Here is a 23,636-nt window from a genome sequence, read left to right on the forward strand (position 1 = left end):
AATGTCTTTAGCGGTGCCACCCTTCCCAGCTCCTTCTCTGAAGCTATTATAATTGTTATACTAAAACCACTAAAAGACCCACATGAGTGTAGCTCATATAGACCAATTTCCCTCCTAAATGTGGACGCAAAAATATTAGCAAAAATATTAGCAAATACATTAAACCCAATCATCACTTCCCTGATACACTGTGATCAATCTGGATTTATGCCCCACAAGGGCACGGATATTAATATACGCCGTCTCTTCACAAATATTTCCATCCCAGACACAGGCTCTGGTAAACGGATTGTGGCTTCTCTTGACACCGAAAAAGCCTTTGATTCCATGGAATGGCCGTACCTTTGGCATTTATTGGAACAATATGGCTTTGGACCGAGGTACATATCACTAATTAAAGCTCTATATCATTCCCCTATAGCACGTATAAAAACGGGCGATGTGATTTCCGACGCTTTCAGGTTACATAGAGGTACCCGACAGGGCTGCCCCCTGTCACCCTACCTATTCGCTCTAGCCATAGAACCAATGGCCATCCAGATACGATCTTCTGCAGAAATCCAAGGTATACAAGTAGGCTCCATAGAAGAGCGTATCTCGCTGTATGCGGACGACACCCTGCTATATCTAGGAGATCCTGACTCCTCTTTAACAACTGCTCTAGAGATAATACAGACATTCAATACATATTCAGGACTCCGTATTAACAAAGACAAATCAGTTATGATGCAGCTAGATCAATTTTCCACTAATGAGATCGACTCTCCCCTCAAATGGGTTAAAGAGTTTAAATATCTGGGGGTTAGAATAACAGCTCAGGTCTCAGACTTCTACACATTAAACGTACTTCCCATATTACACAACTTTAAGCAGAAGATTGCTGTCTGGAAAAATCTTCTCATTGATCGGACGCATCAATATTTTCAAAATGATCTTCCTCCCAAAATTTCTATACATCTTCCGCCAAACTCCCACGATTATTCCTAAAAAATTCTTCCGTATCTTACATTCCTCCATAACCTCATTTATATGGCAGAACCACCCTCCTAAGATAGCCCTATCCACTCTTCAACTACCAATAGAACATGGAGGCTTAGCTCTTCCAGATCTATATCTCTACTACTGTGCGGCGGTGTTGGTCTCTGTCCGGTGGTGGTTTGCGCAAGACACATACAATCCAGCGGTTACAGTCGAGGCAGCTGGACTAGGCTCCTATGAGAGACTGACCCTGCTAGTTTTTAGAGGCACTACAAATGACAACAGAACTACGACTCCAATGGCGACAACTGCAAGGGTTTGGAGAGATATGATTAATCTTGTAGGTGGGGGCAAATTACAATCTCCGCATGCTACCCTTTGGGATAACCCCAATTTACCTCACTTTGTGGAAATCCCTGACCCGCTGTTGTGGGCTCAACATGGAATTAAGGCAATACACCACATAACAGAAGATGGGAAGCTCTACTCGTTTAACCAACTTAAGCAAAGGTATTCGCTTAAAAACAGTATGTTCTTTCGATACCTCCAAATTCGTCATGCTTTTGGCTCTTAGTTTCCGGGAGACAAAATCCCCAATTTAGGGTCCTGCCACTTGGAAACTACTCTGATGAGTAAATATCTCGACAAACCCTTATCAGTAATATATTATGAACTACTGAACACTGAAACGAAAGGATGGACTAAGTGTAAATCTAAATGGGATACTGATATCCCTGACATCGATGACCAAGACTGGGAAGACATTTTAGAGGAATATATTAAATTACCCATATGCTCCAGGGATAGATTAGTTCAACTCAAATTCCTGCATAGAACTTACCTGACCCCCGTACATATGCATAACATCTCCGCTGCTAATATGGCCACGTGTTCTAAATGCAATCAAGAGGACGGCACGTTTATACATGTCTTCTGGTCATGTCCAGTTATTTTTCAATTCTGGGCTGAAGTATTTCAGATACTGAACACTATCTTATCTACCCAACTGGTGCTGACACCAAAACTAGCCTTACTGGGTATCCTTGGGGAAACCTCACTTAATAAACACACTCAGTATCTAATTAAAATAGTTCGCTTGTATGCCTGCAAATAAATCCTTAGGGTCTGGAAGGGAAATGTAGACCCCTCAATAAATTTTCTCAAAAAAATTAATTAATCAAGCCCTGACCCTATATAAAATGACCTACCTGAATAGGAACTGCCCATCCAAATTTGACAAAATCTGGTCCCCATGGATTAATAATACAGATACTACTTCGGAGATTCCCTCCTAAAAAGGACATATAGCCCTTACTCTTAAGATTGATCCTATAACCAAAATGACTATAGCAGCCTCCTTTATCCTTGAGGGGTGGGTGATCCAATAGTTATTTCTTCTTATTATTTTTCTTCTTCTTCTCTGCTCTTTCTCAATTCTTCTACCTCTAATCTAATAACTTAACGTATGAGACGAAGCAGCAACCTTTAGCTCAACCTATACTACCTGAAGAATAGATGCTGTGATATTCCACTTCTGACTACCTTATATACCTATGATACGTTACATCCTTGTTAAACCAACTGCTGAAATGTTTTCTGCCACACTTTGACTGCAGCTGACTTCTAGCTAATTGCATATCTCACTGTATCAGATGTTTAAGTTTGTTGGCCTATGGCCGTGTTTTGTACGTTAAAAATTCAATAAAATGATCTGTTAAAAAAAAGAAAGTGTTTTTACTTATAATGGGCTGAATTTGGTAAAATAACAAACATGAGGAGTAATACCTCATTCGGTATTGCTGAATTTTCAGCAGTATTCTTAAAACTTTTTCATAGTTCGGTATTTTTCCGAAGAAACGTGCAGCGAGGGAGGGGGTGAGGGAGATACCTTCCTCTGCTCACTGATCCTCCGGGCTGATGGACAGACGGCATCGGGGCTGAGTGCAGGGGCTGCGCTGTCACATCCACGCAGCAGCAGCTCTGTGCAGTAGCCGGCCTCCACCACCCCCCTCCGTGCTCACTATCTCCTATAAGGCCGATCAGCGAGGAGGAACACGGAGGTGGCATGGGTGTAATGAGACACCACAGCGCCTGGCAGGAGACTGCTTTACAACAGTCTTCACTCTGCAGATATCCACGGCTCCCAGCGCAGCTTCAACAGCAGGAATTACCGAAGGAAACTCTCTCCCCCTCCTGCCTCCCACTAGCCACATAGCTTATCGCATGGATAAAATGAAGTTACCGGCAGGTATGAGTTGGTCTTAAAAAGCAACTACTTTTGCTTGAGTTTTCAAATGCTCTAATCTTTCAGAGCTCACATTTACTGACTTTTAAGGAGGACTTTATCTCACAAGTCTGTATTTTATCTCACTGCTCGGTAACTTCATTTTTCCATGTGGTAACAGCCTTTCAGAATTAGAAGTTTGATAAAATCAGTGATATTTTTGCATTACCGAATGCGGTAATGCTTTCAGAATTGAGCCCAATGGGCTCAATGCTGGTAGCGTTTAGTAAATAATTACCTCATGGAATTGGGTTTACCTCATGAGGGAAATCAACTTTTGAATTTTGGTAGTTTAAGTAAAGTTTTATCTCATGTAATTTCATGAGGTAATTCATGTGGTAATTTTCTACTAAAAATGTGTGGTATTTAGAAGTGAAATACCTCACACTTGAATTCTGAAGTGAAATAAGGTGCGTGTTTGCATGTCTTTTACCTCACATAATTAGACCTACCTCTACCACATGATAAATGCAGTGTTGTTACATAATTGTGATATCTGTCACATAACATGGAGCCTTTTCAGCTTGTTCTTTGTTCCGACCCCCCCCTTCCCGCCCCCCAGCCTCTAAGTGCTCTGACCTACCACCCTCGCTCCTAAACCCCCCCTCCCCAGCCCCCCCCCCCCCCATGACCCCCTCCCTCTAAAACAGTGCTGTCCAACTTTGCAGGCTCGGAGGGCCGTTTCTTTTCCAGACCACATGATGGAGGGCCGGCCGCCCCCCCACACCAAGAAAAAATACTGTGGTTGAGGGTGGGCCCCATGGGGCCCCTCTAGCCCAAGGGCCCCGATGTGGTCGCTACCTCTACACCCCCTATTGCTACGCCACTGAGTGTCCCCAGCATTACTAAGACAGGTATTACGTGTGTCCCCAGCATTGCTAACACAGGTATTACGTGTCCCCAGCAGTGGCGTATCTAGGGCATTTGACACTGGGTGCTGGGTATTAAATGACCCCCCCAAAAAAAGGAAAGGAGTGAGTGTGGCGTGCTGAGCATGCTACGGCGGGTAATGCCAGGTATAGGTGCCTCCCGTATAGGTAGCGTGGAATAGTTGCCCCAGTATAGGTAGCCTAAAATAGTTGCTCCCATTATAGGTAGCCTGGTGTAGGAAGAAGTCATAGATGAAAATGAGAGTGAGGGCCTGAGGTTAGAGTGAGTGTTAGGAATGATCAATGAGATGCTACATTTTCCATGTTGATGCAAGTTTTTATGCACATATATGCAGCTTGAAAATAGACTAATCAGTTTAAACCCAGGTTGAAATTGATTGGTTCATTTTCAAACTGCATATATTTGCATAAAAGTTTGCAACAATTTGCATCAACTCGGAAAAAATGGTATCTCATTGATCATCCCTAGCGAGTGTGCTGAAAGTGTGGGCCTGAAGTGAGAGTGAGTGTTGAGTGTGGGGCTAAGGTTAGAGTGAGTTGTCCCAGTACTGGTTATCCAGCTATAGGTGTCACAGTATAGGTAGGCCTGCTATAGGTGCCACAGTAGAGTTAGGTGAGCTATAGGTGCCACAGTAGAGGTAGGCCTGCTCTAGGTGCCACAGTAAAGGTAGGTCTACTATAGGTGCCTTAAGTAGGTCTGCTATAGGTGCCATAGGTAGGTCTGCTATAGGTGCCATAGGTAGGTCAGCTATAGGTGCCACAGTAGAGGTAGGTCTGCTATAGGTGCCATAGGTAGGTCAGCTATAGGTGCCACAGTAGAGGTAGGTGTGCTATAGGTGCCATAGGTAGGCCTGCTATAGGTGTCACATTATAGATGGGTCAGCTATAGGTGCCACAGTATAGGTTAACAAGGTATATGTGTCCCCATTATAGGTAAAAAAATAAAATAAAATAAAGCATATTTATATTTTTAAAATCCCGCCTTCCTCACTCCCAGTCCATCCACCTCCCCCCATGGCAATGGGATATACTCATACACTCCCTTCCAACCCCCCCTCCCCTTTCCCGATTCTTCTGCGCCGCTGGGAGATGAGCATAGGTATTGGTACTCACTGTCATGAATAAACGCAATTCAGGCGACATTTCAGCAGATAATAAACGCAATTCAGGCGACATTTCAGCAGATAATAAATGCAATTCAGGCCACATTTCAGTAGATAATAAACGCAATTCGGACCACATTTCAGCAGATAATAAACTCAATTCAGGCGACATTTCAGCAGATAATAAATGCAATTTGGGCCACATTTCAGCAGATAATAAATGCAATTCAGGCCGCATTTCAGCACATAATAAACGCAATTTGGGCCACATTTCAGCAGATAATAAATGCAATTCAGGCCACATTTCAGCAGATAATAAACGCAATTCAGGCCACATTTCAGCAGATAATAAACGCAATTCAGGCCACATTTCAGCAGATAATAAATGCAATTCAGGCCACATTTCAGCAGATAATAAACGCAATTCGGGCCACATTTCAGCAGATAATAAACGCAATTCAGGTGACATTTCAGCAGATAATAAATGCAATTCAGGCGACATTTCAGCAGATAATAAACGCAATTCGGGCCACATTTCAGCAGATAATAAACGCAATTTGGGCCACATTTCAGCAGATAAACCCAATTCAGGCCACATTTCAGCAGATATGGTGCTCCCGACCCCGGCCTGTCATACTCTCCCCGGCTCGGGAGGGGGATCGGAGAGCAGTATAACAGGCTGGGCTCAGGAGGGGGATCGGAGAGCAGTATAACAGGCCGGAGTCGGAGCAGTATTGACCAGAGGCTGGGGAACGGCAGGCAGAAGGGGGGGTAATTGATGTTCCGCACAGCATCATGTCGGGAAAATACCTAATTGTTTACCGAGTGAAAATCACTCGGTAAAGCATGTTTTCCCCCTGTGTCGCTAATTTACCGAAGATAAGCAACAGGCGGGAAAATGTACAAGAATTAAAAGAAAAATATTTTCCCAACTAATGCTTTTTTCACCTTGCACAGCTACCAGAATTGAGCCCGATGTATCTACATTGGAATGTAAACAACAATACTGTTATCTCCCGTTTGGATGCGGATTTTAAGCTGAATAGCAGGACAAAGTTCTTTGTTTAACCATTTCAGTGATGTTCTGCTAAAAAAATATTCTGGGATAGTAGGTTTAAAGCTGCGAGGAAATACACGGCTCGATTTTGAGCCATTAAGATGGCTCGATGGATAATTTCCGACATGTCCGATCTCCCGCCCGATCGCTTCGCCGCTCAATTCCGGATTGAAGTGAATGGAGAAAGATAAGAACAACGAGCGGAAGATAAGAGAATTGACTGCGGAACCGAGCGGCGAAATCGATCGAGCGGGAGAATCGAGCGGCAAAATAGAGCTGTGTATGCCCAGCATTAGAGCTAAGTAGAAATGCTGATTTTCAGACCACTTTAAATATATGTCAGTTAGTCTGGGATAGTAGGTCTGGGAAAATATTCTGGGATAGTAGGTTTAAAGCTGCGTAGAATATTTTATGCTCGGAATACATGGCTCGATTTTGAGCCATTAAGATGGCTCGATAGATAATTTCCGACATGTCCGATATCCCACCCGATCTTTTCGCCGCTCAATTCCGGATTGAAGTGAATGGATAAAGATAAGAACAACGAGCGGAAGATAAGAGAATTGACTGCGGAATCGAGCGGCGAAACGATTGAGCGGGAGAATCGAGCGGCAAAATCGAGCTGTGTATGCCCACCATTAGAGCTAAGTAGAAATGCTGACTTTCAGACCACTTTAAATATATGTCGGTTAGTCTGGGAACTGATGGTTGCTGGCTTTATAAAGAGGATGCCTCTTAAATTGCTTGCTTCTACATTCTCTAACTGCATTCTGAATTATTTTATTATTCAGATAATTTGAACTAAATGTTCTATCAATTAACTTACCTGTCACCACTCTGTGTATGTCTGTCACATAATCGAGATGTTGATACCTCATTCCTTGTGGTAAGTGTGATGACCGTCCATGTCCTGAGAAATCCAAAGCTACATAATGATATTCTGTAAAAACAATTTGTTTGATAACATTCAATTAATCGTATGGCAATTCTTTATACATTTACAGTCTATAAAGTTAAACATACACAATGTAATTCTTTAAATAGTTAAGCTTTAGATTAGATAAAACACTGAATAAAAAAACTACCAAAAACAAGGGTATCCCAACTGATACTTGATCAAAATATGAATCAAATATTGAAAGACAAGCCTGTTCTTATTCCGATCATTGCTGGCTGGAACATCATAGTCCATGGGCAGTAGTAAAATGTGAATGGCACTTGCAATGCTTTGTACTGGACTAGGGCTGGAACTGGATTAGGGCTGTGGCAGAAATCATGTTTAATAACGACTGGTGTGGTAGATGACAGATATCAGGAAGATATTGATTGTTTACCTGATCTGTATTGTGCTTCAAGACCACCATGTTACTCCACTTCAAATTAAAAAATAGTTGCATGCATATCCATTTCTTTTTAAACAATGTTGACTGATTGTATGTTCTCCTGAACCTTTTGGCTTTGGGGGTGTCTGAATCACACACTTTTAACAAGCACATGTATAATACAGACAGACACCTGATCTGCATACTTATTCTGGGGTCAGTGGCAGTGGGATACAACTCTAACATAACATTCATTACAACATGTGTTTTCCTACTTTTTATTACCCATACAGTTCTCATATTTCCTTTTGTGCACAAGTAATATTGTCGGTTTATAAATTCCCAAAGTAAAGTTTATCTGCTCTGAAAGCTGCCATTGCATTTTATTTCATAGCTGCTGTATTTACATATTAAAATTATCTAGTGATCACTGCTCAGCTGCACACATACTACAAGCAGAGAGAACTCAGCTTCAGCTCTTTGCTACTGTTTACTAAATGTATCTGACAAAGGAATGTAAACAAAAGATAATGTTATCACCTCTTTGGATGCAGCCAGAAGCTTTCCACTGAAGCATGGAGCTTCCCATTGAAGAACAAAGTGCTGCATTTAACTGTTTGAATGCTGTTTTGCACCAATGTTTTTGTGGTAGTAGATTTTATGCTATAAATAATCTTCTAGAACAAAGAGGAAATGCTGAGTTTCATACCACTTTAACTACTTAAAAGACAAGACAAGACAAGACAAATAACATTTATATTGCGCTTTTCTCCTTGCGGACTCAAAGCGCCAGAGCAGAGCAGCAGCCACTAGGGCGCGCTCTATTGGCAGTAGCAGTGTAAGGGAGACTTGCCAAAGGTCTCCTACTGAATTAGTGCTGGCTTACTGAACAGGCAGAGCCAAGATTCGAACCCTGGTCTCCTGTGTCAGAGTCAGAGGCAGAGCCCTTAACCATTACACCATCAGCCAAAGACGTCTCCACGCCAATTGGCATGGACGTGGCAGCAGCCCCAGAACTGCCTGATGCCAATTGGCATGCAGTCCTGGGGGCGTGTTTTCCAGGAGATCGTGCGTGCAGCATCTCAGCTTGGAGCTCCGCTCCGTTATCAGTCTCCCGGCGGCGATCGCAGCTAGGTGACTGTTAGACGGTGAAACTGCCATCTATTTACACTGTACAACGCTGCAATCTGTGGCAGCTCTGAACTGGGGACAACTGTGTGACACATCAAAGGGAGTCCTGCTAGTCACTTAGTATGTGACCATAAGAAGATTCTATTCATGGGCAAACTTATTGGGTTATCTGGAAAAGTATAAAAAAGGAAGTCCTGCTGGTCACATATGCGACCATAAAAGAATGCTATCCATGGGCAAACATAAAGGGCACATAGGCTCATTCAGCTAGGTAACAGGGCCTTAAAAGGTTCATCTAAGGAACCTGCAGGACCACAGGGACTGGGTTGCGGAGCATAAAGCAATCTGGGAAAGGTGTAACCTGTTAAGTTTGTAAGGAACGCGTGGTAGATAGATAAAATATTGGAATATATGAAATAGTATTATTGCTGATAGGCAGTGCAAATAATGTCCGGTACCAGTGTGAAAATAAAAATATTGTGCAGAGTTGCAAGCATTAACCTATACACATATGTACACATGGCATTATACAATATTCAAGTTATGGGGCTGGCAAAAGAATCTGTCGGCATCTCAGAAAGACAAACAGCGAAACTGTCGCAGACAATACAGTATATGATTGCGATGGGTGTGTCTACTAATTAATATTAGGCTACAATATAAACTGTGTCAATCGGTGCTCAAGATTCTCTGGACAGCCCCACTCTTAAGTATCAAATGGAAAACTACATACCATATATACTCGCATATAAGTCAACCCGTGTATAAGCCGAGTTACCCACTTTTCCCTTAGAAACCAGGAAAAAGTGTTTGACTCGCATATAAGCCCTCCTCAGCATAGCCCCTTCCACAGTAGCCAGATGTGTCCCCAGCACAAGTCATCCTTCCTCCCCATAGCCAGATGCGCCCCAAGGATGATACAGCTGTGTCTGTAAACATCACTAGATGACATCATAGATATGAGGCACAGCAATTGTCACACAGAAAGAATCCCCGATCATTGCACCGCTGACATGTTACTTGCAATTTCCGCTCCACAAGCCAGGGGACATAGGTAGTCTTGAGCAGTGCCCTCTGCACACCATGTTGCAACGGATGGGGGCCACGGACACAGCAGGGAGCCAACTGGCAAGAGCAGGATCACTAGTGCACAATCCTTATGCTCCTCTGCCAGTAACAAAACCTGTTCCGCCATCCGTCAGCTCACTGACTCGCATATAAGCCGAGGGGGCAACTTTTCACCACATTTTTTGTGCTGAAAATTAGCCTTATACGCGAGTATATAAGGTATATCAATTAACAGAAGTCACTTAAGTCTCTTGTTGTAGGGAAAAAAATTATAGCTAAACAGTAAATAACCATCAGATGCCTATAAAGCTTGTAAAGGAGTTGTATGAATTCAATCCGTGCAGTTGCACGGTCTTGAGTGTATGTATCCAAAAGCATTCACATTGTTGCATCTAGGTGTAGAGGCTTTTTCAATGACATTGCCTCTGAGACCACTAATCAAGTGTTTGAACTTCCCAAAGTGTACGGCCACAGGTTTATTGGGGTCAGTGTCTTTCCCCTCAATTACATTTTTAATGGCAATGCGTATGTCACTCTTGTGCTTTTGGAAATGGACTTTGAAAGCGCCCCCCATTTTGTCCACATAACACAAACCACATAGACATTTTAACCACTTAATGGCATGCTGACGTATAAAAACGTCCTGCTAGAGCCTCTTAATGGCTCCAGGACATTTTTATAAGTCAGACAGTGATGCTGCCGCTGTGCTCGTGCACGTGCGCACTCCCGCACGTGCATTCCCGTGCAATGACAATAGTGAAAAACAAAACATCAAAGAAAAAATACACCTTTATTTCTAAATACTATATTGTCACCATACTTTGCACTAGGGACATAATTAAAATCTTGTGATAACCAGAACAAATAGGCAGATAAAATGTGTGGGTTTTATGCACAGTAGAGGTGTTTATATTAAAACTATAGGGGATGAAATTGGAGAGATAGTGTATTTTTTAATTTTTTCCTTGTTTTTCCCTTTAAAATGCATATAAAATAAAGTAATTACTGAAAATAAATATCAACCCCAAAAAGCTCAATTGGTGGTGAAAAAACAAGATATAGCTCATTTAATTGCGATTAGTAGTGATTAAGCTATTGGCAAATGAAAGTTATGAGCACTGAAAGGTGAAAATCGCCCTTGTCTGCCTTTGGTGAAGTGGTTAACAGGTAGATATTCTGTGTTGCAATTGAGGTACCCTTTGATCTTATACTCTTTATTCATATTGGGGTGGGTAAACGTGGGACCCTGAAGAACAAAGTCCCAGATGTTGCAATTGTAACACCTGTAGAAGCCTTTACGTTGTGAAAACATGAATGTTTTTTTCATGTATTTCTTACAAGGATGAGTGCATTTAAGGCTGTTACGTAATGTTTTGATGTTGCAATGTGTGACAAGAGGAAGCTGTTGCACCGTAGGTGACAGAGAAGGATCAGACTCTAAAACGTTCATATTTCTCTTGGTTGCCTTGCGTACAGTACCACACATGTGGCTGTGCGTAAGAACCAATGGAATGCGCTCATTTGCAGGAGTTCGAGTGGTTAAGCCATCAAATCATTCACAAGCAATTCCCAGCCAATGTGAGTTGGCTTTTGACATGCTACAAATCCTTAAGCACGCTAATTTTTCTCTTGGATTGATCATAATGGTACATGCTAGGCTGGCTTCAGCATGTAGTGTGTTGGTGGTGGTATAGTGGTTAAGTCAGTTACCTACCACACACTGAGATCTGGGTTCAATTCCCAGCCCAGCCTGGGTTCAATTCCCAGCCAATGTGAGTTGGCTTTTGACATGCTACAAATCCTTAAGCACGCTAATTTTTCTCTTGGATTGATCATAATGGTACATGCTAGGCTGGCTTCAGCATGTAGTGTTGGTGGTATAGTGGTTAAATCAGTTACCTACCACACACTGAGATCTGGGTTCAATTCCCAGCCAATGTGAGTTGGCTTTTGACATGCTATAAATCCTTAAGCACGCTAATTTTTCTCTTGGATTCATCATAATGGTACATGTTAGGCTGGCTTCAGCATGTAGTGTGTTGGTGGTGGTATAGTGGTTAAGTCAGTTACCTACCACACACTGAGACCTAAGTTCAATTCCCAGCCCAGCCTGGATTCAATTCCCAGCCACGGTATGTAAGCTGGCTTTTGAAATACTACAATTCCTTGGAAGATGAGACCCTCCTCCCTCCAGGGAGGAGGGAAAAGTGAGCAAGGGAGGAAGGGATGTGGGAAGGAGGGGGAAGAGAGGAAAATAGATAGGTGAGGAAATAAATTTGAATTCCGTAAAATTCCGCGGAATGAAAAAAAATTTCAGCGGAATTCCGTTTTAGAGTTATAGCAATTCCGTTCCGACTGGCGGAATCGGAATTGGCCTAATTCCGTCCGGAATCGTGGAATTTAGAATTCCGCGGAATCCAGCGAGCATCCCTAATACCTAGTTCATGATCAGTACAGTTGGAGCAGATCCCGAAGACCCGTAAGAATTGGGAGACAGGTAGACTATCAATCAAATGCCTTTGATGTGCACTTTTGTAGTGAAGGAAGGCATTTCTGTCCGTTGGTTTCTTGTATAGGGTGGTAGATATGGCTCCCTGAATCACTTACCAATACATCTAGGAATGGTATGCTATCAGAAGAAGTGGTTGTGTTGAAGACGATCCCGACAAAAATGGAGTTGAAGTTTGTCACAAAAGCAGAAAACATCTCAGTTTCCTCATTCCATACGATGAAGACGTCGTCAATATAACATATTCATATTTTTACGTGTTTAACCAGCTGGGCGGTATGGACGAGCTCAGCTCGTCCATTGCCGCCGGAGGCTGCCGCTCGGGCCCTGCTGGGCCGATTTTAATGAAATAAAAAGGAGCACACGCAGCCGGCACTTTGCCAGCCGCGAGTGCTACCTGATCGCCGCCGCAGCGCGGCGATCCGCCGCGTGTAGCGGCGAAAGAGGGTCCCCCCAGCCACCCGAGCCCAGCGCAGCCGGACCAAACAGTTCCGGCCCGCGCTAAGGGCTGGATCGGAGGCGGCTGACGTCAGGACGTCGGCTGACGTCACTCCGCTCGTCGCCATGGCGACAAGGAAAGCATAACAACAAGGGCTGCTCATCGCGGCCTTTCTTGTTACTTCTGATCGCCGGAGGCGATCAGAAGAACGCATCCGGAGCGCCCTCTAGTGGGCTTTCATGCAGCCAACAATTTTTTTTTATAAAAAAAAAATCTTCTGTTCGCCAGCCTGGCGATCTTAATAGAACGCCAGGCTGGTTAATATACATGTTATTTGGGTAGATGTATTTCTCCTCCAGGAACCCTACAAAAAGATTAGCAAAAGCTGGGACTGCAGAGCTGCCATTGGCAGTCCCCTGAATCTGTGAATACCATCTGTCTTCAAATTTGAAGAAATTGTTGTAGAGTATCAGTTGGAGAGCCTGTAGGATGAACTCTTGTGGTAAGCATATAGTCTTATTGTCATTTGTGAAGTGTTTTACTGCCTCGATGCCAAAATTGCCTGTATAAATTCACCAGAGAAACCCATCTTTGAAAGAACCTTATGTAAATAAGACCATAAGACCGAATCGAATGTTTTTGTAAACCCAAACTTAAAAGTAGAAGGTGCTGGTTATTCAATTTGGCATCCTGTAAAATGTTACAAGCTAACCTAGTATTATCAGTTGTTGTCTCTGTGGAATAAAACCCAATTGTGGGGGAGATATTTAGTCTGTAATTATTGCTGAAAGACAATAATCTAGAATCTTTGAAAAAATCTTAATATCATTATTTATTAATGATATTGGACGGTAATTTTGTGGGAGGGTATGGTCAAGATTAGGCTTAGGTATCAGGTATACAAATGCCTTAGTAAGATCAAGAGGAAATTTCTGGCCTTGAAAAACATCATTATAAAGAGATTTAAGTTGGGGGACTAGGATTTGCTTAAACTTGTTAAAATATAATCCTGTGAAGCAGTCAGGACCTGGGGCTTTTGAACTTTTTAGAGAGGAAATGGCCATATCAATTTATTTTGTGGTTTCATTTAGATGAAACTTTTGTTTGCCCACTGTGCATTGTAACGATCGGTGTAACACAGAGAGGATCTGATTACCGGTGAACTGCAGTCTCACCAGGAATACAGAATATACCCGATTATTGGTGATCTGCAGTATCACCGATAATCAGATATATCTACTAACCTCTGGACACCAGAGAGAACAAGTGAGTGTTTTAGATGCAACAGTATACTTTGAGTACTTCACCAGAAGTATGTTCCTTCCTATGGCCTAGACTCTCCCGGGAGAGGAGCTAGGCTGAGTGTAGGAAGGACAGAGCATGAGTGACACCCGAGAGGGAGGGTGTCACTAACAGATCTGGGAACTGCCTCTAACAGTAAGGCCAGTTCTCGAGGTCGGCAAGCCAGGTCGTCAACACACAGACAGATAAGGTACAGATTCAGGAGACAAAATACAGAATCCAGGAATGAGCAGAGTTTGGCAACAGGATATCAGAAATAGCAGGGTACAGAATCAGAGTTCAGAGGAATAGTCAGGCAGGCAGAAGGTCATAACAAGTAATACAGATCAATATTCCTAACGCTAAGGTGTGAGTTCCTTGATTATCAACACCTTTGGAAACTATGCTAGAACACAGATACAGACAAGGTCTGACTGCTACCACGTAGTGATCGCAACGCCAGACACCAGAGAAATGACCAGCATCCAGTATATATACTACAGCGCTCATCAGCGCCACCCCTAAGTGCAGGACCAATGGAAGGTGGTGAAAATGTCAGCTGACCCACTTGGTCAGCTGACTCTTCTCTGGCTGTCATATAAGCTCTGCCTCTCAGCGCGCGTGTGTCCTTCTGAACCTGTGTGGACTAGCAGTCCCAGCCACACCAGATATGTCTTGCAATGTAACCACTGATTCAGGCGCGGGGGCCGCCGCCCCGCTCTCCAAGCACGCGGCGGTCTCCCCGCGTCCAACCACAATGTCAGCAGCTTTGCCATGTGTGCAATCCGCTACATCCAACGCGGACTCCACTGCTCTGCCCATGCGGCATGCGGCGGTTTCTTCGCGTTGTGCCGCCATGTTAGACGCGGAAACAGCCGCCTCACCCTGAGCCCTTGCGGCGGCTTTTCCGCGTTTCCTCACAGTACCCCCCCCCCCCGAGGAGTGGACTCCGGACAGCTCCTACCAGGCTTCTCAGGATGCAACGCGTGGAACTCCCTTCTTAATTTGTCAGCATGCATGCGACATTCAGGTACCCATGATCTCTCCTCAATACCATACCCTTTCCAATGAACCAGATATTGAACTGAGTTCTGAACTATGCGAGAGTCTAAAATCTTCTCTACTTCGTACTCAGGTTGGTCATCTAGCATCACAGGAGGAGGAGGAGTGGGACCCACATGAACTGCTGGTTTAAAGGGACTCCGAGCAGTGCAGAAACTATGGAAAGATGCATATCATTTTAAAGCTCTCTTTCTCCTCTTTCCAATGATATATAAACCGCCACCCTAGTAGTAAGGCCAGTTCTCGAGGTCGGCAAGCCAGGTCGTCAACACACAGACAGATAAGGTACAGATTCAGGAGACAAAATACAGAATCCAGGAATGAGCAGAGTTTGGCAACAGGATATCAGAAATAGCAAGGTACAGAATCAGAGTTCAGAGGAATAGTCAGGCAGGCAGAAGGTCATAACAAATAATACAGATCAATATTCCTAACGCTAAGGTGTGAGTTCCTTGATTATCAACACCTTTGGAAACTATGCTAGAACACAGATACAGACAAGGTCTGAGTGCTACCACGTAGTGATCGCAACGGCAGACACCAGAGAAATGACCAGCATCCAGTATATATACTACAGCGCTCACCAGCGCCACCCCTAAGTGCTGGACCAATGGAAGGTGGTGAAAATGTCAGCTGACCCGCTTGGTCAGCTGACTCTTCTCTGGCTGTCATATAAGCTCTGCCTCTCAGCGCGCGCGCGTCCTTCTGAACCTGTGTGGACTAGCAGTCCCAGCCACACCAGATATGTCTTGCAATGTAACCGCTGATTCAGGCGCGGGGGCCGCCGCCCCGCTCTCCAAGCAAGCGGCGGTCTCCCCGCGTCCAACCACAATGTCAGCAGCTTTGCCATGTGTGCAATCCGCTACATCCAACGCGGACACCACTGCTCTGCCCATGCGGCATGCGGCGGTTTCTTCGCGTTGTGCCGCCATGTTAGACGCGGAAACAGCCGCCTCACTCTGAGCCCTTGCGGCGGCTTTTCCGCGTTTCCTCACAGTACCCCCCCCCCGAGAAGTGGACTCCGGACAGCTCCTACCAGGCTTCTCAGGATGCAACGCGTGGAACTCCCTTCTTAATTTGTCAGCATGCATGCGACATTCAGGTACCCATGATCTCTCCTCAATACCATACCCTTTCCAATGAACCAGATATTGTACTGAGTTCTGAACTATGCGAGAGTCTAAAATCTTCTCTACTCCGTACTCAGGTTGGTCATCTATCATCACAGGAGGAGGAGGAGTGGGACCCACATGAACTGCTGGTTTAAAGGGACTCCGAGCAGTGCAGAAACTGTGGAAAGATGCATATCATTTTAAAGCTCTCTTTCTCCTCTTTCCAATGATATATAAACCGCCACCCTAGTAGTAAGGCCAGTTCTCGAGGTCGGCAAGCCAGGTCGTCAACACACAGACAGATAAGGTACAGATTCAGGAGACAAAATACAGAATCCAGGAATGAGCAGAGTTTGGCAACAGGATATCAGAAATAGCAAGGTACAGAATCAGAGTTCAGAGGAATAGTCAGGCAGGCAGAAGGTCATAACAAATAATACAGATCAATATTCCTAACGCTAAGGTGTGAGTTCCTTGATTATCAACACCTTTGGAAACTATGCTAGAACACAGATACAGACAAGGTCTGAGTGCTACCACGTAGTGATCGCAACGGCAGACACCAGAGAAATGACCAGCATCCAGTATATATACTACAGCGCTCACCAGCGCTACCCCTAAGTGCTAGACCAATGGAAGGTGGTGAAAATGTCAGCTGACCCGCTTGGTCAGCTGACTCTTCTCTGGCTGTCATATAAGCTCTGCCTCTCAGCGCACGCAGATGCATATCATTTTAAAGCTCTCTTTCTCCTCTTTCCAATGATATATAAACCGCCACCCTACGCCTTTTAGTTTTCGCTATATTCGCGATTGAAATTGCAGTGACCGCGATTTCAATCGCGAAAATAGAGAAAACTAAAAGTCGTAGGGTGACGATTTAGGTGTCGCCAGAAAGAGGAGAAAGAGAGCTTTAAAATGATATCCATCTTTCCATAGTTACTTGTATTACACAGGACGACACTTTCCCCAGTGTCAGCAGCTCCATTCAGCAGAATGAAGCTGCTGACTTTAGGAAAAAGTCGCCCTGTGTAATACAAGTAACTATGGAAAGATGGATATCATTTTAAAGCTCTCTTTCTCCTCTTTCTGACGACACCTAAATCGTCACCCTACGACTTTTAGTTTTCTCTATTTTCGCGATTGAAATCGCGGTCGCGGCAATTTCAATCGCGAGTATAGCGAAAACTAAAAGGCGTAGGGCGGCGGTTTATATATCATTGGAAAGAGGAGAAAGAGAGCTTTAAAATGATATGCATCTTTCCATAGTTTCTGCACTGCTCGGAGTCCCTTTAAGCAGGGACACGTGAAAGGATCTCACGCCACGCATACTGGCAGGAAGGTCAATGGCATAAGTGACATCGTTGATCGTCGATCTTTCTAGTTACTGGGAATGGACCCACATACCTGGGCCCCAACTTAGCTGAGGGCTGTTTCAAGTTCAAGTGATGTGTGGACACCCAGACTAAGTCTCCTGGTAAAAACCTCCACTCTAAGGAACGTCTCTTGTCAGCTTGACCTTTTTGACTTTGAAACGCCTTCTCCAAATTATTTTTCACGATCCACCACATATCTTTAAATGACCTTTGCCAGGCCTCCAGAGCTGGAAACGGAGTGGAGGCGACTGGCAATGGGGAGAATTTAGGCAACTTCCCGGTCACTATCTGGAATGGACAAAATCCTGAGGAAGAACTTTTCAAATTATTGTGCGCAAATTCTGCGAAGGGTAAAAACTTGACCCAATCATTTTGCGCCTCTGCAACGTAACACCTCAAAAACTGTTCCAATGATTGATGGACTGACCATTGGTCTGTGGGTGGTAGCCCGACGAAAATGACAGTTCCATGCCCATTTGGTGACAGAATGCCCTCCAAAATCTAGAAACAAATTGGACTCCCCTATCTGACACTATGTTTTCCGGAATGCCATGCAATCAGAAAACGTGGATAATGAACAAATTGGCTAATTCCTGGGCCGAGGGGAGTCCTTTCAAGGGCACAAAATGGGCCATTTTACTAAAGCGGTCGACTACTGTAACGATTGTGGAACTTCCTCCGTGATCAGCGCCCAACGTGTGTGCTGATACGGCGGAAATCCTCCACAAGCGTATAATTGCAGGAACCCAGCAAAAGGTGCTACGCACCCGTAGAGGGAAATTCCTGTCGGCTGATGGCGTTGTGGAGTGCAGAGGAACCAATCCTCTGTACCTCCACAAATGCCAGACAGGAATTGTACGAAGCGCAGACCGCAATCGCAAGTGAAGCGATTGCGAATGAGAACGAGCAAAGGGACAGGTTGTATGTGTGTGCACCAAACTAGTCGTCAACCCGCGACGGTGCACACACCACAGCAGATAAGAAGTAGGAACGCGATCGCGAGAGGTGCAATCGCCAGACGTGACACAAGGTTACAGCAAGGCGGAGCACGAGAGTAGCAAAGGCACAGCAAATCATACAATGAGGAGATTCGGAAAATAACAAACGCTAGCTAACCGCGAACACCGCACTCATTCGCAACAGTGCAGGTGGTTATGCGCGGTCTCCACGTGATAAGCACAATAGAGACAAGCACGCCTAACTAACCATCGACAGACAAACATGAAACAGAGGACGCGAACACTTGCTTAACGGTTACCTCACCGAGCCTCCAGCAAGCGTTCATAGCAGACAAGACAGACACACGAAAACAGGGACAAGCGAGAGATAGGATCCACAGCACTAGCGAAAGTGGCTAGCGCGATCCAGGAAGACAGAACAGAAGGATCCACAGCACTAGCGCAGGATGCTAGTGCGATCTATGTAGACAGAACAGAAGGATCCACAGCACTAGCGCGAAGCGAGTGCGATCCAGGCAGACAGAACAGAGTAGCAGACCAGAAGGATCCACAGCACTAGCGCAGGATGCCAGTGCGATCCAGGTAGACAGAACAGAAGGATCCACAGCACTAGCGCGAAGCGAGTGCGATCCAGGCAGACAGAACAGAGTAGCAGACCAGAAGGATCCACAGCACTAGCGCAAGGCGAGTGCGATCCAGGAAGGCAGAACAGAAGGATCCACAGCACTAGCGAAAAGGGGCTAGCGCGATCCAAGGAGACAGAACAGAAGGATCCACAGTGCTAGCGCAGGATGCTAGTGCGATCCAAGTGAGACAGATCAGAAGAGATAGCTGGTAGCAACCGCTGCACCAGCTATACTCCAAGAACAGAGATCAGAACGATTTCCTGTCGACCACCGCTGGGACAGGACAATCGCAACAGAACAAACAAAACAGATAAGCAATCCTAACTGCACTAGAGAAACCGGCCTAGCGCAGGTTCAGGAATTACTCTAAGCTGATCTTCAAACAAACAGCAAGGCTGACACTCCTCCAGGAGTGTTACACAGGACTAAATCCTTATGACCAGCCAAGCATTGTGGGAAACACATAGTACTTATAGTACACGCCTCCAATGAATGTGGCCAGGCAATTTGCATGACAACGTATGCAAATTCCTAAGCAAGCACAAGCTGCAAAACTGACAGAAGGTCTCCTTTCCAGAGTCCTGCAGCATGCAAACCTAAACAATGGTCAAAAGGCTGCCTGCCTGCGCAGGCAGCTAATCGGATTCTCACAGTACCCCCCCTTCTAGGGTCGAATTCCAGACGACCCTCAAAACTGATATCTCCAAACCACTTTAACAGAAGACTCACGAAGGTCGGGACAGCCCGACAAGGTCCAATTCCAGAGTCAGTCCACCTGAAACCGACCTCATCGGAAACAGAAGCCACCGAAACATGCCCATCAGCACTACAAGTCTCAGCGTAACACCCATCAGGACTGTGGATACCAGAGAAGAAGCCACCGACACCCTCCAGACAATACCCACCACCTTCCAATGAGCGTCCGAAAATACCAAATCTGCCACAAAACCTGTTCGAAGTGTCTCTTTCAAAACAAAAGCCGCTGTTGATCGTATTCAGGGTACCAAGCAAAACTTCTCTCGAAATCTCCCAGAACGCCTTGAAGCTCCGCAGAGATTCCAAGAAGCCAGAACGCTCACCAGGCTCACATGGAGAGCTACCAAGCACCCCCATGGAACCTATGACAGTTCCAGATTCAGAATTAGCAGGACACCCATCAAGATCAGGACTTTCAGGGACCAGTTCTGGGCATGCAAGCAGGCAGGCTAAATCAGAACATGTCTCCACCGAGGAAGCATCTGAGTACGCTGGTAACCGAGGCACACTTGGGCTTTCTGGGTCACAGAGTACACTGGGGTACACCAGCACAGGATAAATCTCAGGACATGTCGGGGAACTGCCAACCTCAGAGTCCGGCACGACCAGACCAAAACCAGGACCGGGCAGAAAATCATCACGAGTAGAGGTCACAGGTACTGGTATTTCAAAAGAAAACTCGGTCTCAGGCTTATAGATCTCAATGACTGTAATGGTATCTGACAGAAATTCATCATTGACTACCCATGACTGAAGCTCCACCAGAGCTGAAAAGGTAGCCAGCAAGGCAGCAATGCCCACGGAAGAGGGTAACACCTCAGAAGGACTTGGGGGGCAGGAGACATCTCCCACAAGTTCTGCACCCTTTGGGAGGAACTTGGAGACCTCCAGAACACCAAACAAGACCTCAGGAACATCATTTTCCAGGTTTTCTAAGCAGGATTCTGAAGTATCCATGTTACAGGGCTGAACATTAAATACCTCCTGCAGGCAGGGCAGATGTCCCAGAAATGGTTCCACCATAACCTGAGACTGAACATCATCATAATTAGCGGGATGTACAGGAATATTTACTGGAACACACACTGACTCCCTAACTTAATTCTCACTGTACCCAGAATTCTGTGTAGCAGTCAAACTAGCTTGTAACTCCAAAACTGCAGAAAAACAGGTGAGTATAGTGGCAATACCTAGACGAGCCTCCAGGGACACTGCAGGGGATTCTAAGCAAGGCCACATTGACTCATCCAGAGTACAGGGTGCAGAATCAGTACTTCCCTCAGAGCAAGAAATGGGCTCACAAACGTCAGTGTGAAAGGAAAACATGTTTTCATTCATGGTACAGGGCAGGTTCAGAGAAAGCGTCTCTGAATAAGGCAAACTAGCTTGTAACTCCAAAACTGCAGAAAAACAGGTGAGTATAGTGGCAATACCTAGACGAGCCTCTAGGGCAGGGGTCCCAAACATTTTGGGTCGGGGGCCGGGTCAACATACTTCAGACTGCTGGGGGGCTGGAGTATACATAAAATTACGTCTTTGTGGGCCAGAAAGTGAAGGATACCCAGGTGACAACCGAAGTCTTATTGGACAGCAGTGTCACCTGATGTGGAATTTGATTGGAAACCAGCAAATTACTGCTTTCTGGCTTCAATGTGGATGGGTGGTGCCAGCACTGCTATTCTATTTGTGGACCACCAATATTTAAAGATGTAGCTGACCGCATCTATAAGTAATACATTTTGTGTATGGGGGCCGGTAAAAAAGACTCAGGGGGCCGCATTCGGCCCGCGGGCCTTAGTTTGAGGACCACTGCTCTAGGGACACTGCAGGGGATTCTAAGCAAGGCCACATTGACTCATCCAGAGTACAGGGTGCCGAATCAGCACTTCCCTCAGAGCAAGAAAGGGGCTCACAAACGTCAGTGTGAAAGGAAAACATGTTTTCATTCATGGTACAGGGCAGGTTCAGAGAAAGTGTCTCTGAATAAGGCAAAGAAGGTTCAGCATCAGATTTGCAAAACCGAAGCGCTGTCTCACTCTTAGATTCGGCTAACAATGTCGAATCCGAGGAATCAGAACGCAAAACCTGCGAATCAAAATTCACTTTAGGTTGTGAAACTGACGCTTCTATAGCGCAAACCTCCGCGATCTGCGGAGCAGACTGCAAGGCATCTAGGACCGAAACACTGGAGCAACTGTCATCAGGCAATGGGCCCCTACTGGTGTGAACAGGGTGAGACAGAGACTCATTTGCAGAAGAAATAGCGACATCAACAGGATAAACTTTATTAGGCATATTAATTTTACATTTGACGCTGCATAGTCGAGAAATTTTCCCCATAGCAGGGTCACAGACGGAAGATCTCAAAGATCTGTTTCTAAATGAAAAAGGATCCCACACATCCTTGAGGAAACCGGCAGACTCATGCCGATCACAATCTGCAGGAACATCCGAGAAACAGGCATCAGATCGCACAGATTCAAACTGCACACTGTCAGGAGAGAATCCTTCAGGATTCGCACAGGAATCAACCACAGCGGCACACTCATTCATTTCAGATTGCACAAAGTCAAGACTCTCATGCTTTACCCCAGAAAGGCAGGAACAATCATCCGACAACGATGTCTCTTTATTGGAATCAATTGGTTGGTGTGTGTGCAACTCATCCAAAATCGTTTGCCATACATAGATCACCAGATCCACATCATCCTTGTCACATTCATCGGAATCAATCAGAAGGTACATAGAATCGAGACAAGCATTCAAGACATCTTCGCTTTTTGCGATGTAAAAATCGCAAAAGGCTTTCCAGTCAAAATCAAATTCCTCCAATAAGGCCCCGACATCCCATGAGGCAAATGGAGGTTCAAACAAGCCAGTATCTAGATAATCTCCATATGGGTGGAGATCAGGAACAAGAACAGATTTTTTAACTGCTGTAATATAATGTGCGATCCTACCTATAATAGGATCCACATAAGCTTTGGATTGGGGCAACGAAACCTGAGACTGAGAAGTCTCTCTGAAATCATCACATTCAAGTGCTTTCCCTACTTCAGAGTTTACAGAACTAATTTCTTTATTTGTAGTTGCTATGGGCAATGGATTTTTCCGCTGGGAAGTCTTCCTAGATCTTTTACGTTTAGACTTAGCAGCTCTGGATGGCTGCTTTTTGGATGAAAGAGTAGATGGAACAGCTGATTGAGCTGCTGATAACAACTCATTAAGGGGGTATGGTAATTGAGGTAATCTCAGCCAATTGTGAATTAAAAAGGCCAAGAATTCCAGGGGTCTTTGACTCAGGGTGGTATGATCTAACACATCATAAGCCCACATTGACATTTCGCCCCCCAACAGAATGTAGACCATTTGGGGGGCCCAGGTAGACACTGGGGTGCATTGGAATTCAAGGTTCGCTAACAGTTTAGTGCACTCAGACAAAAACTCGTCAGCTGATTCAGGTTCAAGATTTTTAAATCTCTTAAAGGTACAAGAGCCATATTTGACAAAATCGTACAAATCGGAAATTCCATCTACACTGGGTCTGGTCAGTGTAGGAGAAAGAAAGGAAAAAACCCGCAGGGGTACCAGGAGCCCTTATGGTGTATTATCTTCAGATAAAATTATTAAAATTAAACCATTAAAATGCTATCTGATGATGTTATGGGTGATTATTGGAGAGAGTG

The 23,636-nt window shown here is 44.9% G+C and overlaps 1 protein-coding gene across 3 annotated transcripts in view; it reads right to left on the bottom strand.

Annotated features, from left to right (window-relative positions):
* Nucleotides 1-23,636, bottom strand: part of SERHL2 (serine hydrolase like 2) — a 1,569,464-nt gene that overhangs the window by 1,180,806 nt on the left and 365,022 nt on the right. For all 3 annotated transcript variants that reach the window (XM_068240234.1, XM_068240233.1, XM_068240235.1), the window contains exon 4: nt 7,139-7,252. In XM_068240234.1, the coding sequence (XP_068096335.1) occupies nt 7,139-7,252 (114 nt within the window). The remainder of the gene's footprint in view (nt 1-7,138; nt 7,253-23,636) is intronic.

The sequence above is a fragment of the Hyperolius riggenbachi genome, chromosome 6 (assembly GCF_040937935.1).
Source record: "Hyperolius riggenbachi isolate aHypRig1 chromosome 6, aHypRig1.pri, whole genome shotgun sequence".
NCBI lineage: Eukaryota > Metazoa > Chordata > Amphibia > Anura > Hyperoliidae > Hyperolius > Hyperolius riggenbachi.